We start from the raw sequence: 16,143 nt of genomic DNA, 5'->3' as shown, positions 1-16,143 counted from the left end.
GGGAGGTAGGAAAGTATGGCACTGGCAAGGTGGCACAAGGGGACATAAGGCTGAAAGAGAAGGACAACTCCTGGTGAAATGAAAGTCTTGAAATATCACATTCTGGTCTGGAAGAGTGACTACTCTATTGGAAGCCACTGAGAGCTAAAATTGCTAATAAAGGCTTATATGTCAATAAGAAATGTCCTGGAGCTTCCTTTCTCATGGACTGTTCTCTGTTCCTTTCACAAATGCTGGATTTGACTACAGCAGACAAATACAATTTTCCCAGAAATATTGAATCTGACAATTTCTAATAGTCCATTTGCAAGCCCAACAAGGCTGCAGATGCCAGTGCTACTGCACTGTGGGCCATTTTTAAGGGAGTAACCTGCCAAGGCTGTCTTTTGCTTCTGCAGTTGTTTGCCGCTGCAGGAAGCAGCGATGCTGTGCATGAACATCAGTGGTATCATGGCATTGCAGAAACAGCAACACAATTAGTGCAGAAATTTCCAGTGTCAGAAGCTGTACCCTTTCTTGCTGACCCTCTGCTGCTCAGTCTCAGGAAGACATGCCTAAGCACACCATTTTTTCCACCAGAAAAGCTTCATTTATCTTGTCAGTAGGTGCTGTATATCAATTGAATATTGGGTCACTGAAGAAGAGATAAGGGTGCACTGAAGTCGATTTGAATTTGATTTATGACTTGCTATCAAGCTCTCACTGACTAGCTAGCTCCTGTCCAGTACCCATGACACTGAGAGGGAACAGATGGCAACAGGAGGTTCAGCTGTTTAAACGTCCCTCTACCAGCTTAGGTAACTTTTTATGCATGCAGGTGAGGACTGGTGAAGAGAAAGTATCTCTTTCTTCTCCTCTCTCCCTTTTTTACCCTCTGTAGCCTGTTTTGTTCTTATCTGCAATTGTTACCACTTCTCCCTTCCACTTGCAAATGTTTGTAAGCCATCCAGGTCTAATGATGAACCTTGACAAATCAGGGAGGAATATAGGTCATATCCTTGGTGACTGAAGGGAAAACGATCTATAAGAAAAGACTCAGCAGAAAACAACTGGCGTTGTAAGACTCTCTTGGCAAAATACAGGAGTGGTTACATTAAGTGTTACTCAACCCTCAAGTACAAGAGGTTTCTGGTTTTGATTAGTCTAATGCTGAATTTGGAAGAATTCCTGCAAGCAGAGGTTAATGTTAACATGAATAAACAACTAAAAAGCCTAGTGTAACATTAAAGATAGTCTCAGAAACTCTTCAACAAAATAAATGTTTAAGATGTTTGTTGCTAGGCAAGGATGATTGATTGAACTTAAGCTTTTAAATATACACAGTCCTTATACATACAGCCATCTGATACTCTTGAGGTATGGCTAATTGACATCAGTTATGAAAAGACCACACATATTTTTTCACCCGCATCTGCCAAAAGCTTTCTGTCGTTCAGACTAGCTACCAGGAAGTATCTCATTATTTATTAGTGGCCATGTTTTCAGTTTGCTCTTCCCTCCTGTATCTCAGTGTCAGATATATTTGATTTCTTCTTAGGCAAGAATAATTCTTCTTTTTACAAACATGTTCCCATGAATGAATTACAATGTGTTTTCACCATTCGTTTATGGTACCTATTGCAGCAAACTTGGCATAGGAACATCTCTGAGAAAATTGGAGAAGACAACTACTAACCAGGAAGGGGATGGGAAGAAAATAAAGGTTTGTACATTTTTTGGTCAATTTTTGTACACTTTGTCAGCTGGGTGACAAACTAAGGTACTGGGGAATTTTACAGGATCAGTGCACCTAACTTTTGTCAGGATGGGAGTTATATCTGTCACTACCTCTGAACTTTTCAGGGCAGAGTTGATGACTTGAACTACAACTAAACCCAGTCAAGCGGTGTGAGACCCTCCATGCAGAGGGACTGAAAAAACTCACAGATTATGTCTGTTTGAGTTCAAAGCTAAATGTAGAACAGCTCTGTTCCTGCAGATGCACAATCAGTAGATGCAAACTGATGTAACCACCACTGATTTAAGTGGTAGTATAGCAAACTCACCTACCTCCATTTGACTTTATTGGTTGTCAATGAAAAGAGCACCAAGTCAAGATTTCTGGCTCCTAGTGGAGACAAAATGAAAGAAAGGGAGAGCTCTAGGTCACTTAGCCAGCACAGGAATAAATGCTATATATGGAAAACTTAGAAAGGTCTCTAAAAGCATGGGAGAGCGTATCCTAAAGAGTCTGTAAGTAACATGGCAATGGCACAGGCCTAGAGTTCACTGTACTTTCTTTGTTCAACTTAATGGAAGCTGTCTGTATTATATTTTGTCTAAGAATTTCATAAACATTGCAGAATAAATTTTAGATTTTTCCAAACTCATCCATAAGTTTGACAAGAAAGTCTTGCCTGAAAAAACCCCCAGTGCATTTTCCTTAGAGAAACTCTAATGTTGAACTGATTGTCCTTTTTCAGTGTACAAAACCCAATCTCAGATGGCTAGAAAACACAGCAAGGTGAATTGCAGAATAGAAAAATAATCATCTTATAAAAACTGACCTTAATGTTTTCATGTATTTGACTTTGATGAGTTCAAGTATGTCTCATACTCCTAACACTTATTTAGAAGTAAATGTTCAAAATTGCTGTTACAAAAGTCATCATTTCATCATGAGGACTATTTTGAAGGTATTCAAATTATTTTCTTTAGTTTTATGTTATTATGTTTTGCAGTACATAAGCTGGGCAACCAACTGTATGCAAATATTTATTCTCCCTTTTTTCTGAAAAGGGATTTCCTGAAGATTGACTATATGTTTGACATTAAAATCTATCCCTGCTTTGCATACTCCTTGCTCTCTTGCATCCTGACACTATCACAGCTCCCAGACTATGAGTTCACCAAAATTAACTTTTAACATTAGAAGCAGCAAATGAAGATGGATAAACAAAGTTAAAACCAAGCAGTTACAATGCATTTCCTATATTGTACATATTTGCAGTAGGAATTCCCTGCTGCCGTGAGAATACCTGAACAGACAATGGATTATTAATGAGTGGCTACAAGAAATATTTTGATACTTTCACAGCTGCTAATTCTTTTTGTTTTCCAGACTGAGAGAAAGTGACATAGTGTTGTCAGTATGCAAAGTTGTTTCACCAATTAGCTGGTTCACAGATAGACAGCCCTTGGTAATGTTGTCATGCTCATCTGTGGCTTCAGTAGGAGGTGGTGTTTGTCTACAGGTAAAAAGGTTAATTTTTAGAAGGTGTACTAGAATTACTTCTCTGTTGTGGTCCATGATATCTCATGGTCCATCACAAGCCCCGGAGAAGCATTCCTGTATTAGCTGCAGTAAGCCTTATATTAACTGCTGCTGCCTTTATTGACCCAAGCAAGTTATTTCTCTTTTTCAGCTTTGCTGCCCTGATGGTGGACAGTGGCATTGCAAACACTGTCTGGATGAAGTGGGGTTACAATTCAATTGTTGGTGAATTAGAAATTCTGCAATTCAAACTCAGGCCATTGTCATTCTGTTTATCTCTCACTATACCTGCACTGATTCAATGTACCTAGGAATGGTGTCCCATACTGCCAGTAATTCACCCATGCTAACATCTTCATAAACATTTAGCTTTGAATTACTTGGTCTAAAAGTCGCACAATCTCTGATTGTACCTCACTGTACCACAATATTTAATTAATAACTTGAGGTTATAATTACTTAAATATATGTGCAAGGACATGGCTGAAGAGTCCTTCTCTGTTTAAAAATACCAGATTATTAAGATTTTGTTTCTCTATTTTTTCTCAAGGCCTCCTTACTTTAATTCAGTATGTAAAATAAAGTACAATAGATTTTACTCAAAAGTTCCCCAAAATTGTTACCAGTTTTACTTAAGTTAGCTGCAAGGTTTGGATCATATTTGTTCAAATGGAGTATTTTTCTACCTACATCTGAAGTCTTGCATCAATAAAATCTATTAAGAACTTGTTTTTCTTTCTGTGTGGTCAGAAATACTGTGGACAGGTGGGTCTTGTTTGCTTTGGCCAGCATCAAGGTACAAGAAAGAAATATCGATATATGAAGAGCACGCTTTTCCAGCTCAGAGAATGATGGGGTTATTAAGATACCATCTGCAGGAGCTTTTGGGGCAGGGTCATTGACGTGAATTACTTCTAAATTAATTTGACTTTTCTACCCAGGCATATCTGTCCCAGAGTCAGTAAACACTGCTGTTAAACGCAATTCGTTGAATCGGGCATTCATTGCCTCTCTACTTCTCTATTCTGAATGTTTCTGTAATTTGAATCATTTGAAACTTCCTTTTATTACAAAACCTCACATTTCCTTAAATTGAACTTCGTCTAGTCACTTGTGACCACCCATCACTGAGGTGAAGATCTGCTTGGTTTTCACAATCTCTTCAGGGAATCCTCTCCCAAAAGCAGGGGTCGTATTGAAATGTGTACTGTGTATTGAAATGATGGAGCTATTCTGAGGCTGCTGCAAGAGTTCATGTAACTTCATCCTCTGTTTGTCTAAAGTCTTCCTTTGTCATCAGGAATGGGGAAAGGGCTTAATAAACTCCTCAGTGGGCCATTGTATGGCACCCTTGGAATCCTCTCAGGAAGAAAAGTTGTGCAGCACATCCCAAAAACTGCAGGTCAGTCATTCTTCAAATTTGCTTTTAGTGTAATTTTCAGAGAATCCTGGACACCTGCACCCCTAATGAATGAGATATGAGAGTCCTTTCCTGATATCCTATATTAAAATAGCAATATGAATTGTATCCTACCTGTGTCCAGCTCTGACAACCCGAGACAGTCAGCTCTGCATGTACGTGGGAAGTACCCAGAACTTCAGAAATGCCAGCAAGCAATATGAGAGAGATTTTTGTGTTCAGTCATGAGGTGCTGAACAAGGCACCAGCAAGCCTGACTTAGAATCCCTGCCTGTTTTCAGTAACTGCTCCCAAGTGGTACAGTTCCTCCACTGCCCGCAAGTTCAGCTGTTTCATTTCCAGGATGAAAAAACTCGCAGAAAGAGCCCCTAAAGTTGAGTGCTGAGAAGCTGCAGCACGGGGAAAACCAAAAATCATGTGATTTCAACAACTTCTGGATAACATATGTAAGTGTGCGTGGGGTGGGAAGCCACAGAGTGTTTCTTAGACGCTGCATTTAGCACAGCTCAGTGCTGAGCATGGAGCAGGCTGTAAGAATGGTAGTAGATGCAAAATGCTATTGGGTAAGCGTGGAGGTTGGGACCACTCCAAGGCATATTTGATGCAAACAAAGCTCATTTGCTCCATAACATGACAGACAGAAATCAGGGCCAGGGCTGCCAAGCTAGATATATCATTGCTAGAGATCCAAAATAATGCCCATCTCCCACACTACAGGGTGAAATGTGTTTGAGGTGCTATTTCATATTGCCTATTTCATATGTCTTAACAGTTTTGCAGAAATTATCCACATACCTAGGAGAAGGTGTTGGAGTACTATATATATGCTAAGTCTGAGCTGAAATGCATTGGACCCAACACCCATCTGCCATGTACAAAGAGGTGCAAGATCAGAGGGACTGCAGAAATGGATGTACTTTATGAGCTCAGCCAGATTTAGCACGTGTGGGAGGACCACTTTTTCTCTCTCTAAGACTACACCTAAGATAATTTCAAATCTGGTTTTCTCTTTATTGTACAGTGCCTTGGTCAGGAAGGAGCCAAGGCTCATTGAGTATTAGGGAGGCCCTGTTGATTGTGGTGTAAGGCTGAAAACCACAGACACGTAGTGATTGTACAGTCTGAAAAACAGGAAGGGGCAAAAGGGACAGAAATGCTTTCTTGGAGAGAATTTATTCTGCAATAAATGACAGATCACATTTCAGAGATTTTGGTATGAGTGTTCTTTCTACTGTAATCCTAGCAATCTATATGATATCTTGGGGGAAACAGAATTTCTAATTAGAAGTTTCATGTGACAGAGCGTGCATACTAAAAAATAATGGCACTGGCTCAAGCACTGTTAGAAAGGCATGCACAGCAGAGTGAACACATCACTCTCTCCCAGATAAGCCCAACTGCCACCGCTGTTGAGCAGAAGTGCAGTATTGTAGGATAAGAATCATACAGGGTAACTGCTATGGCTCAGGAGGAAATTCCCCTCCTTTCTGTGGTGACTGACATAAGGAGATGTGTTACAGGGAAGTTCGCAGAGGATGTGGCAGGTCCTTCTCATAAAGCCTTCCAAAAAGTGTCGCTGTTATGAGCGGTTTCGATGTGGCATGCTTGCTTTTCAAACGCCCGTCACGTAGCACCTGGTGGAAAAGAGAAAGAATGACACTAATAGTCCTCTAACAGAGTGGCAATATTGCATAGCACAGAAAGAGTAGGCCATAGATGCTGAATATTTTGATGCAACACTTTTAAAAACAGTCATGAGAGTGAAAGAAAACAGAACTCCCTCTGGCACTGCCACAGCCTCCTCATTATAGCCTTCCCACATTTCCTTGGACCAAGAAGTCCTTAAACCCTCCTCCAAACCATCTTTGGAAAAAAGACCATTTTCTCTACCTCGTAAGAAGGTGAGAGTGAGAATAACTAATTTGTTAGGTTCTCATTAGTTACTCATACAAGGCAACAAAGTTTATATACACATCTAGGACATATTTGATACATTTTTTGATTTGTAGGCCCCAAAACAATTTTCAGATGGAAATAGAGAATTTCAGGCTACTGACCATATGTAGCTTTTCTTAGTTACTTTTTACATATCAATTTGAAATCACTGTTCATCAGCTCTGAACACCTGTAACAACTTTTTTTGCTTCTGTGACAAAAAGGTAAGCATGTATTTCTTAAGAAAACACAACATTTTGTTTTAAAATAAGACCATGATCATATCTTTAGCATACCAATACATTCTTTGATAAGTATATTTTTACAAAAGTCCCATTCAAAAACAAGTATGCGGGGTGAACAATGTTTTTCAATTTCCTAACTTGTAAAAAAAATCACCCTTGTTTCCCCTAAAATTTTTCAGGTCTTTTTCACTGTCTTCATTGTCTCTTGAAAGCTGTTAAATACTTCTTCCAAATCAACTATGATTTCATCTAGCCTATTACATTAAAATAATATAAGGTTTTTGAATGAAAAAATGTTTTGGCAAAAATAAAAGATGAAGTTCCAAAAAAAAAAAATCAAATAAACCCTACAAACCCCTCAAAAATCCCTGAAAACATTCTTAATTGCATAGAATCTCTGCTCTTACACATGATACTCCCAAGTAATTTTTCTCATTTGGACAATTTCTCAGAGTATTTTATTTCTTTTTCTCCTAAAATTCCCGTCATTAGAAACCTGTAGAAAATAGCTCCTTGAAAGCTGTGGTTTATTGATTTGTGACCTGAAGTGGGAAGGCAGATTTGCTAAAGGAAGCACTGAAGAGATTTTCAGCTCCAGGACTGATATGTTCTCATCAGTAAGGATTGATTCAATCCATCTGTTTAAATCTCTCCCCTTGGGTTACAGCTTGCAGAACCAAAGAAAGCAACTCTTGGATGGGACCTTGCTGCCATATCAGTTTTCAGCACCACAGCCTGAAAAACCTTGCAACAAAGATCTCTGGGGTGTCCCATTACCTCGAACTCCCCGGGGGCCAGCTGCACCCCGCTGTACAGCACTTCTGGGAAGACGTAGCTGGTGCCAAACGTGCCGCTGAGGGAGAACATCTCAAACTTGGTCTGAGCCGTCTCCACGGGCTGCCCACACGTGCTCAGGTTTGTGCTTGGGCACTTGAGCAGTGTGCAGATCTGCAGGGAGGAGGAGACAGGAAGGTAAAACACCACTAAGCTTTCAGCAGCCAAGCGACAGGTTTAATACCAAGGAAAGTTCCCAGGATGCAGTAACGGACAAATGTTTTTGAGTGGTTGGCATGTAGCCATACTCACCTCTAAAAATGCAATTACCTGCCAATGGTATTTTATGAGAGAACCGTGAAGCCCATCAAATGCACCCAGGACATAAACTTCGTCTTTCCTCTTGTCTGACATCTGGTAGACCAGATGACAGCAAAGGTCTCCTTGGCAAACAGTGTAATTTCCAGCCTTGTTTCTGAGTTCACCGAAAGTGAACATATCCTTCCGGACAGCTCCCAAGAAAGTGTCGTTTTCTCCAGGAAATTTCTTGATGCTGGTGGCATACAAACTCCAGTTGATGGCAGGAGGGTAGGTGGGAGAAAGACGGGGGTGAGTGCTCAGCTCTGCTAGCAGGAGACGTCCCTCCTCAGTGGCACTGTCATAGTGGTAGGCGGCAGGTCCTTCCGGCGTGAACAGCCCACTGCCTGCCGAGGACACCACCAGCCCTCTGTTAGCCAGCACCCAGAGCACGGCTTGGCAAGGGCACCAGTCACCCTCCCACGCCACACTGGTATTGTTTTTCAGTGATACTCTATTTATTCAATACATTACTGAGAGTTTTGGAAGAATTTCAAAGCACAGAGCAGCTAAAATACGCATCCTAGTGTTAAAACAGAGGTTCATTTAAAAACAAATCAGAAGTCTCAGAGTAGAATATTTGACAAAGAAGGCAGTCATGGGGGTAGTTATGTTTCACTGAAGAAAACACAGGGCTGTGGCCTAAACTCAGCTCAGTCTCTTTAGGGCAGGCAAAAATGTTCCTTTCTGGTTTTCACTTTGCTTCAGGGGAGGGTAACATATGCAACTATGTAAATTTTTCAGTTAAGAGAAAAAAAAAGGTAGTAAATATATATTCAGAGCAAAGCAGAACATAATATCTCTAAGTCTTCAGCAGCCACAAAAAAAAGGAGCATATTTTAGTCAGTATACAAGAGAAATCCTCCTTTTGGTTTTACATTATGATTAAAATATTTTTTCTCCATTTAACTGTTGATTGAATTTTAAATAGAAAATGCTGCCTCTAAATGAGACACTGAAACTTTAAGTGAAATTTTGTGATCTTTTTGAAATAAAATTTCACTTTTAAGTTATCAAAACTTATTACCAAGGGCTTTTTAATTTTACCTTTTTCAGAATATTCAACATTTTCTTACCTGAAGTTGTTTGTTACATTCAGCACCACATCACAAAGATCTTTATTCCAGTTGAAACACTATTTTTCAGAGACTTCACTATGTCTAAAACATTTCTGCCTGCTTCTGAATCCGGGAACAATTTCCCTGTTCCTGAATGCAACTCACCTGTCATTGCCATGATGGTGTTGTGAGTATTTGCTGAAAGTAAATTAACACGCATGCCCATAGCCCAGGCAGAGTGAAACTCAACTGCAGTCAGAAAAGGCAGGACATTCATCCAAGCTGTTGGGAAGAGTACAGTGTCCACCTGCATCTTGCTCACCAGGACCACGGCAGGCTCATAGAAGAGGATGTCAAAGCAAGTGAAAATGCCAAACTTCCCAAAAGGAGTCTCAAAGGTGACAGCTTCTGGTTCTTTCGGGTAATTAAACTGAGTTTCTCTTCTAAACAGATTGTACTGCAGGTGAAGAAAATGGCATATTAGAAACTGAAAATAAGGCAAGATTATGAACAGCTTTTGTGTCTGAGATAGGCTTTAATGCATAACTGGGAGTTGAGGTACCTGAGCTGGCTGGCTCAGCTGGTTTGCATCCATCCAGTTGACCCTCTCCCCCCAAAAAAGGGGTGGCTGTGCCCCATCTACCTCCTGGAAGCAATGCCCATCCAATATTAGCTGCTAAACTTCAAGATCCAAGACATCCCTTGCAAAGCACCGTCTAACTTGGTTAGGAACGTATCATGGAAAAGCTAACATTCACTGAGTATGGAAAATTCTGTCACTACTTCTTTACCATTTACTGTCATAAATGTAGCCCTCAGGTGTTTGGCAGCTGGCATGCACTCTGCAGCTGCAGTGCTCCTGGGAATAATTTGTCTGGCTGGTCAGGCAATTGCTTGGTTTTTCTTCTGGCCATAAGATCCTTTCATCAAATCATCCTGGAGTGGTTGTCACTTTATAATAATGTAAAATTATTGCACAAACCATCTGAAATCGGTGCCGGAGAGCTGAAAAAAATCTTGATAATAAATTAGAGGTTGATGCTGAAGCACCTCCCTACCTTGTGGTAACGAGCCACCAGTTTCCCCTGTGGGTCAAAGACAACATCTGTATTGTAGTGGTAGCGACCGTCACTGGGGCATTTGGGATCACTGGAGTTACAGGGCTTCTTGTCCCCGATATTTGCAACCACATAGATGGAGTTATTTCTGGCCATGCAGCTGAGTCGTTCCTGCACTGGTGCTGGACCAAATCTAATGCATTTTTAGTGAAAGAAAAAAAAATATTTCATAAGTTTAAGTGCCCATGTAGAAGAAATGCATTCAAAATTACTATTCCATTAACAGCACATCCCCAGATGCTGAGAAAGCAATAGATCAAATCATAGTTTCTGTTCATTTTCTTCTCTGTTTATAGCATCATTTTAAATTGCTATTCTCTTTTATCTTTAAAAAAGTGTCTCCCTGTGTTCTTCTTTCCTGTACCCCTTACAATGTTATTTTCTGTGTGGACAGAATTCCCAGCTAACTTGCATACAAAGATGTGGAGAGCTTCATAAAGCAAAGAGGAGAATAAATCAGAGCAGAGACATAAATCTTAAATTGCTTAAAAACAATTTATCAAGCACCTCTAATCCCTGATTCAGAAGGCGATTTTAGCCTTTTAAAATAATCTTTGTCTGTAAGCCTTTATTAAAAAGCATTTTATAGAACCAGGGACTCCTGAAATCTAGCTTCATAAGGCCTCAGAAGAGAACACAAAAGCTTAGCTTAGACATGAACTTGGTCTTTTTGGTGTCCCCAGCTGACACACATTGGGACCACCTCTGTGTGTAACGCAGGAGACTGTGCAAGTGGTTGGATTTCCAAAGGATATTTATTTCAGATCTCGACTAATATTTTATGCAATTTGGTTTAGAAATCACTCAGACACCTGAACTGAGGACTGAATCATCTTATCTGATCTATGCATCTAACATGATAATAAATTAGCTTATACTTACAGAAGGCTTTCACAAGTGATTTGAATTGATAAAGTTGTGCATGTTTTTAAAATAATTATTTTGCCCAAAATGTCCTCATTTTTGTCCTTTTGCGAGTAAAGCTGTCTCAATGCTTTTTACCTGACTTATTCCCATCACCATTTAATTAAGAACTGGTTTTGATGCATCTCATTTCCACAGTACTTGTGATCTTTTATAGATTAAAGAATTAGCAGTTCTCAGTCATTTAGTGTGAGCTGCTCAAGACTCCAGGAGATAATAGCTTGAAATCACATAAAGCACTGCAGAAGGAATCACCTTGAGGGGTCAGTGCAGGGAATCCAATTCACCACCGGATCAGGGATATCCTCCAGGTAAGGGTAGATGGATTCTCTTGTGAATCGCCAGCCGTAGATGCCATCTTCAGGAGTCACAATGATGTGGGCACCCTGTGACAACAGGCTCCGTTGAAAGGACACCCATCAACAGACAACCAGGAGGGTCAGCAGGAGCAGAAAAACACTGATGGACAACCCTCACAGCACCCCCATACCTTCTGGGCAGCTTCCTTGATGGCCCTTTCCAAGACATCCATGTTTTTGTTCATCAGGGCCAAAGCATCGTCGGGGGAAATGGGCTCCTCGGTGGGATCAGGCAGGATGACGGCGTGCTCGTAGACGGCTGCGATGAAGGTGTCGGAGGCAAGGGCCTGAAGGGCTGTGAGTGCAAGCACCACAGCAGGCAGGAGAGCCTGGGAAGGGAGCATGGCTGGAACCTCCCAGCTCCTGGATCAGCATGGGGAATATAAACCAGAGGGAAAGAGGAGGAGTAAAAACTAATGTTTGTCTTGGAAATTATCTTCCGTTGCATAATATGAGAAGGTACAGTATATTTCTGCCAAAAAATCAAAGAAACTTTTCTCGGAATTTGATCTTGTTTCCAGTATGAAATACTTTAAATAAAAGGAGAGCAAAAGGCTAAGAGAGCTTGTCAGAAGCAATGTTAATCTACAAGGGGCTCCATTGGAAGGAGCACTTACTTCATTTACACATCCCTCTCCAAGCTTTTAAACCCATCTTGGGGCAAATCCAGACTCCCCTGGTTAGGACACACTACTCCATATCACCTTAGTGCACATGGCTGCCATCAGTGAAAACTTCAGCCAGTGCTGAAGGCAGACCACCTGTGTGGGGTACCCCCCTCTAGCTTCAGAGTGCAGATAGTTCAGCAATGCTTATGAGACACGTGATCCTGCCATACCTCCTGCTTTTGGCCAATGGCTTATTATAGTTGAAGTGGGTGCCTTGAGAGTGTCCTCCCCCCTGGGCTCACACTGCAATATAAAATATCCCTTGAACTGTGCTGACCTCTCTGCCTAGATCTTGTTTTGTGAGAAAGAATTCAACAACGGATTTTTTTTTTTATGCTTGTCCTTTCAAAGGGATGTTTCTGCACAATTAGCAATTTGAAATTACTCATGGAAAGCAGGGGTTTTTTTTCCTCATGGAAAGCAATTTCTAGCATAGTGTTTCGTAAATAGAATATAACTACTATAGTTTCAGATGATCCCTAGAAAAACCTTAGTTAGAACCCGTGGTATATCTGTGAGGGTAAAGGAACATAACCTGACTCATCATTTACCACTTAGCAAGAAATCAAAAAACCATTCTTTACCCTCATAAAATCTTCCTCTTCACTATGTAGTGTCACCCAAAAGACTGATTCTCTCCATCAGCATCAAGGCCTCCTCAGGAGAAGCCAACACTTCATCAGTTCTATGATTCTGAAATGTCATTGTGCTCATAGACAGCTGCAACATAGGTGTCCACAGCACAGGCCCCCAGAGCAGACAGCACCAAAAGCACAGCAGAGGCACAAGTTTTAGGAAGCTCCATGTCTGGAGCCTGGAAGTCACCCAAGAGGAGGCCTCAGGCAGGCAAAGGCTTTAAAAAGAGGAAGTCTTGCACAAAACCTGGGAATTCCCCAGGCTGGCTGAAAGCTGACACCTGGAGGAGATGCAATCTCCTGTCTGAAAAGACTCAATATTAAAGGCAAGAGAGCTGCCAGCATTGAGCAATGCTGCCTTACAGCAACAGCAGGGAAGTCACTGAGAAGTCACCACTGTGCTGCAGCTGAAGAAACATGTTATTTACCAGATATACAAAAAAATCAGGCATAGCATTGCTGTAATAACACAGCTCAAGGAAAGCCTGGGTCACAGCAAGGAAACAAGTTTGGGAAATTGCAGCAGAGACCAGCACAGACACATTCCTGCCCAAACTCAAGGGCATGAGGTACAGGCGCGACTGGGGGAGGCAGGTGGCCAGCCCCCAGCATGGGTAATACCTATGCCACCCCAGCTCAGCACAGCTCAGACTTGCAGGGAATTTGGGTACTGCTGCACATCCTGGGGGAGATGCTGGGCAGGCTGGTTGTCCGAGCAAAACCATCAGCACACCCACCACTTAATAACCAAGCTCTGAAGATCTCTGGTCCCCAAAGGCATAGGAAGACCATCATGAATAGGAGCTACAGTTTCTAGATTTTGCCTATTGCAATGTGCTTTCTTATATCCACAGATCATCCCAGCTAAAGCTGCACGTGCACAAAAATCACTTGTATCTGATTGCCCAAGTTTCTTACCTTCTCTGGTTCTGACTCAGCAGTCAGGTAACTAAACGGGTTTTTGCTGCACTGCCCTCAAAGAAGTGTTCATTGTTATCGGTTGCCTTGTCTTTATACAGAGTGAGTTGGTATGTGGGTAATGGGTGGACTTGCATAGGATTGCTTTCTGTATGCTTGACTCACTTTTCACAGTAACATATTTCACAATGGTAAGTGTTATGCAATCTCGGTAGCAAAAAGAATTTAGTGTCATTATGGCTTCTGCCAGTCTTCTGTAGGAACACACTCAACATACAAATACACCTTAACCAAACCACAATGGCCTTTAACCAAATCCTGGATTCAAGATACTCACCAGATTCAGGGTTGGGATCCTACAGTACCTGCACACACATTCCATTATGCAGAAGACCGGCATCAGCAGTGAACAAAGCCGAAGAAGCCACCTCTCAGCTCTGAGACTGGCCACACACTCCTGCTGAATCCTTTCTGCAAGATGAGACCTTCCTGGGTGACATAACTTCCCTTAAATCCAGATCCTTTTCCAGGTGCCCTGAGAACAAGTACAGTGTCTGCACTGAGTTTGTACGCATGGGAAGAAGACCACACTGGATAATCCCTTGCTGGACTGAGATCAGTCTGTGGTCACCCAGTAACTGACTCCAGCAGTGAACAAGGTTTTAAGGCAGTGTGGCTTTAGAAATAATGCTGAGCTTCATTGAGTCAGAGAACATTGCCTGGAGCTTTTAATAAACATGTCATTAGGTGAGACATGACACTATGTTATGTCACATGTGAGTATCTATTTACATATGGAAACAAAAAAGGTCATATGGCGCACAGCAGTGATAATCAGTGCTGGAGTTTGGAGAGTATTTGCACTCCCAGTGTCTCACCAGCTCCAGAACAGAAGTACATGGGATTGAGGACCTTGAGAGCATAAAAAACTTTGATGGGTAAAAATCTGGCTAGACAACACTAAGTTAGATGGAAGCATTGACCTACTTGAGGGTAGGAAGGGTCTACAGAGAGACCTGGACAGACTCGACCAAAGGACTAAGGACAGCTGCAGGAGGTTCAAGTAGGTGAAGTGCTGGGTCCTGCACTTGGGTCACAGCAACTGGGGGAGGAGTGGCTCAAGAGGTGTTTGACAGAAAGGGTCTTAGGAGTGCTGGCAGCTGGCTCAATATGAGGCAGCAGTGTGCCCAGGTGGCCAAGAAGGTCAATTGCACCGGGGCCTGTATCAAGAACAGTGTGGCAAGCAGGACTAGGGAAGTGATCATCCACTATACTCAGCACTGGTGAGGCTGCACCTTGAATACTGTGTTCTGTTCTGGGACTCTCACTTTAACAAGGGCATTGAGGTGCTGGAGCCTGTCCAGAGAAGATGAACAAGGCTTGTGAAAGGTCTAGAAAACATGTATTATGAGGAACAGCTGAGGGAGCTGGGTTTGTTTATTCTGGAGAAGAGGACACTCAGGGGGGACCTCATCACTCTTTACAATTCCTTGAGAGGAGTCTGCACTAAGGTGAGGGCTGGTTTCTCCTGCTGTGCCGGCAGTGAGAGGACCAGAGGGAATGGCCTTAAATTGGGACAGAGGAGATTCAGCTTAAATATTAGAAAATTTTTTCACTGTTCAGGTGGTCAGGCACTGGAATAGGTTGTTGTCCTGGGGTGATGTTATGAAGCCGCTTTATTCCTTAACCGTCCGCTCAATGCCAAAGGACGCTGTGCAGGACCGAGTGCGGGGTGGTTGAATGGCTCAGCCCAAGGGCTCGGGGCTCTGGGGCTGGGCAGGGCTCAGGAGGGAGTGCGCCGGGAGCGCTGTGCTGCTCTTTGGGTTTCCTTTGTGTTCCAGCTAGCTGTAAAAAGGTTCTGTTGTTTTTTTTCTTGTTCTTTTTCCCTTCCCTTCCCCTTGCCTCACTGCCTCACTTCCGTCCTCGCCAGTCCAGGGAGCCTGCAGGTGGCCCCGGCGGGCCTGTGGGGTGGCCCCAGCTGGTCTGAGCCCATGTGTCTGTTCCTCTCCCGGAACTTGTTGTATTTTGAGGTTTTTTTTATCCCGTTCTACCCTGTTTTGTTTGTGTGTTAATAAACAGTTTGGTTACTTTTTCCCACTTTCGCTTCTTGTGACCCATTTGTCTCATTGATGGAGGAAAAGGGGAGGCCCGTCTCCCTTCAGAGGAGACACTCACTCCGGAGTGTTTCCTCCTGAAGTTTTGTCTCAAAACCCAAGACAGTTGTGCAGGGAGGTGGTGGGGCCCCAGAGATGTTTAAGAGGGGTCTGGATCTGCCACTGTGTGATGGCTTAGTGGTTTAGGGGTTACAGTGGCAATGCCAAGTTTACAGTTGGACTGGATGATCTCAAAGGGCTCTTCCAACCCAGAAGATTCTATGATTCTATGGTGAAACCACGAATGGTAGCACTGTGGGGAGAAGGAAGGAGAAATTAGACTAACAGAGGTCTCTGACCACTCTTAAGGATGCAGTCACAGAACA

At 42.3% G+C, this 16,143-nt stretch overlaps 1 protein-coding gene across 2 annotated transcripts; it reads right to left on the bottom strand.

The window, feature by feature from the left end:
• Positions 1-5,930: 5,930 nt before the first annotated feature.
• Positions 5,931-14,314, bottom strand: LOC309586467 (pantetheinase-like). Of its 2 annotated transcripts, none has more exons than XM_082303388.1 (8): positions 13,665-14,314; positions 11,575-11,806; positions 11,340-11,470; positions 10,101-10,293; positions 9,208-9,499; positions 7,958-8,331; positions 7,631-7,801; positions 5,931-6,307 (listed from the first exon to the last, which is right to left on the bottom strand). In XM_082303388.1, the coding sequence occupies exons 2-8, from the start codon at positions 11,785-11,787 to the stop codon at positions 6,188-6,190; spliced, it is 1,494 nt and encodes a 497-aa protein (XP_082159514.1). In that variant the 5' UTR covers positions 11,788-11,806; positions 13,665-14,314; the 3' UTR covers positions 5,931-6,187. The 2 variants fall into 2 exon arrangements, with proteins under 2 accessions (XP_082159514.1, XP_082159515.1); XM_082303389.1 differs by having other exon boundaries at positions 14,002-14,314.
• Between the last annotated feature and the right edge of the window lie 1,829 nt (positions 14,315-16,143).

Source organism: Coloeus monedula (genome assembly GCF_965178545.1).
Source record: "Coloeus monedula genome assembly, chromosome: 2".
In the NCBI taxonomy this organism is placed as follows: Eukaryota; Metazoa; Chordata; class Aves; order Passeriformes; family Corvidae; genus Coloeus; species Coloeus monedula.
This window is presented reverse-complemented; position numbering and strand designations above follow the sequence as displayed.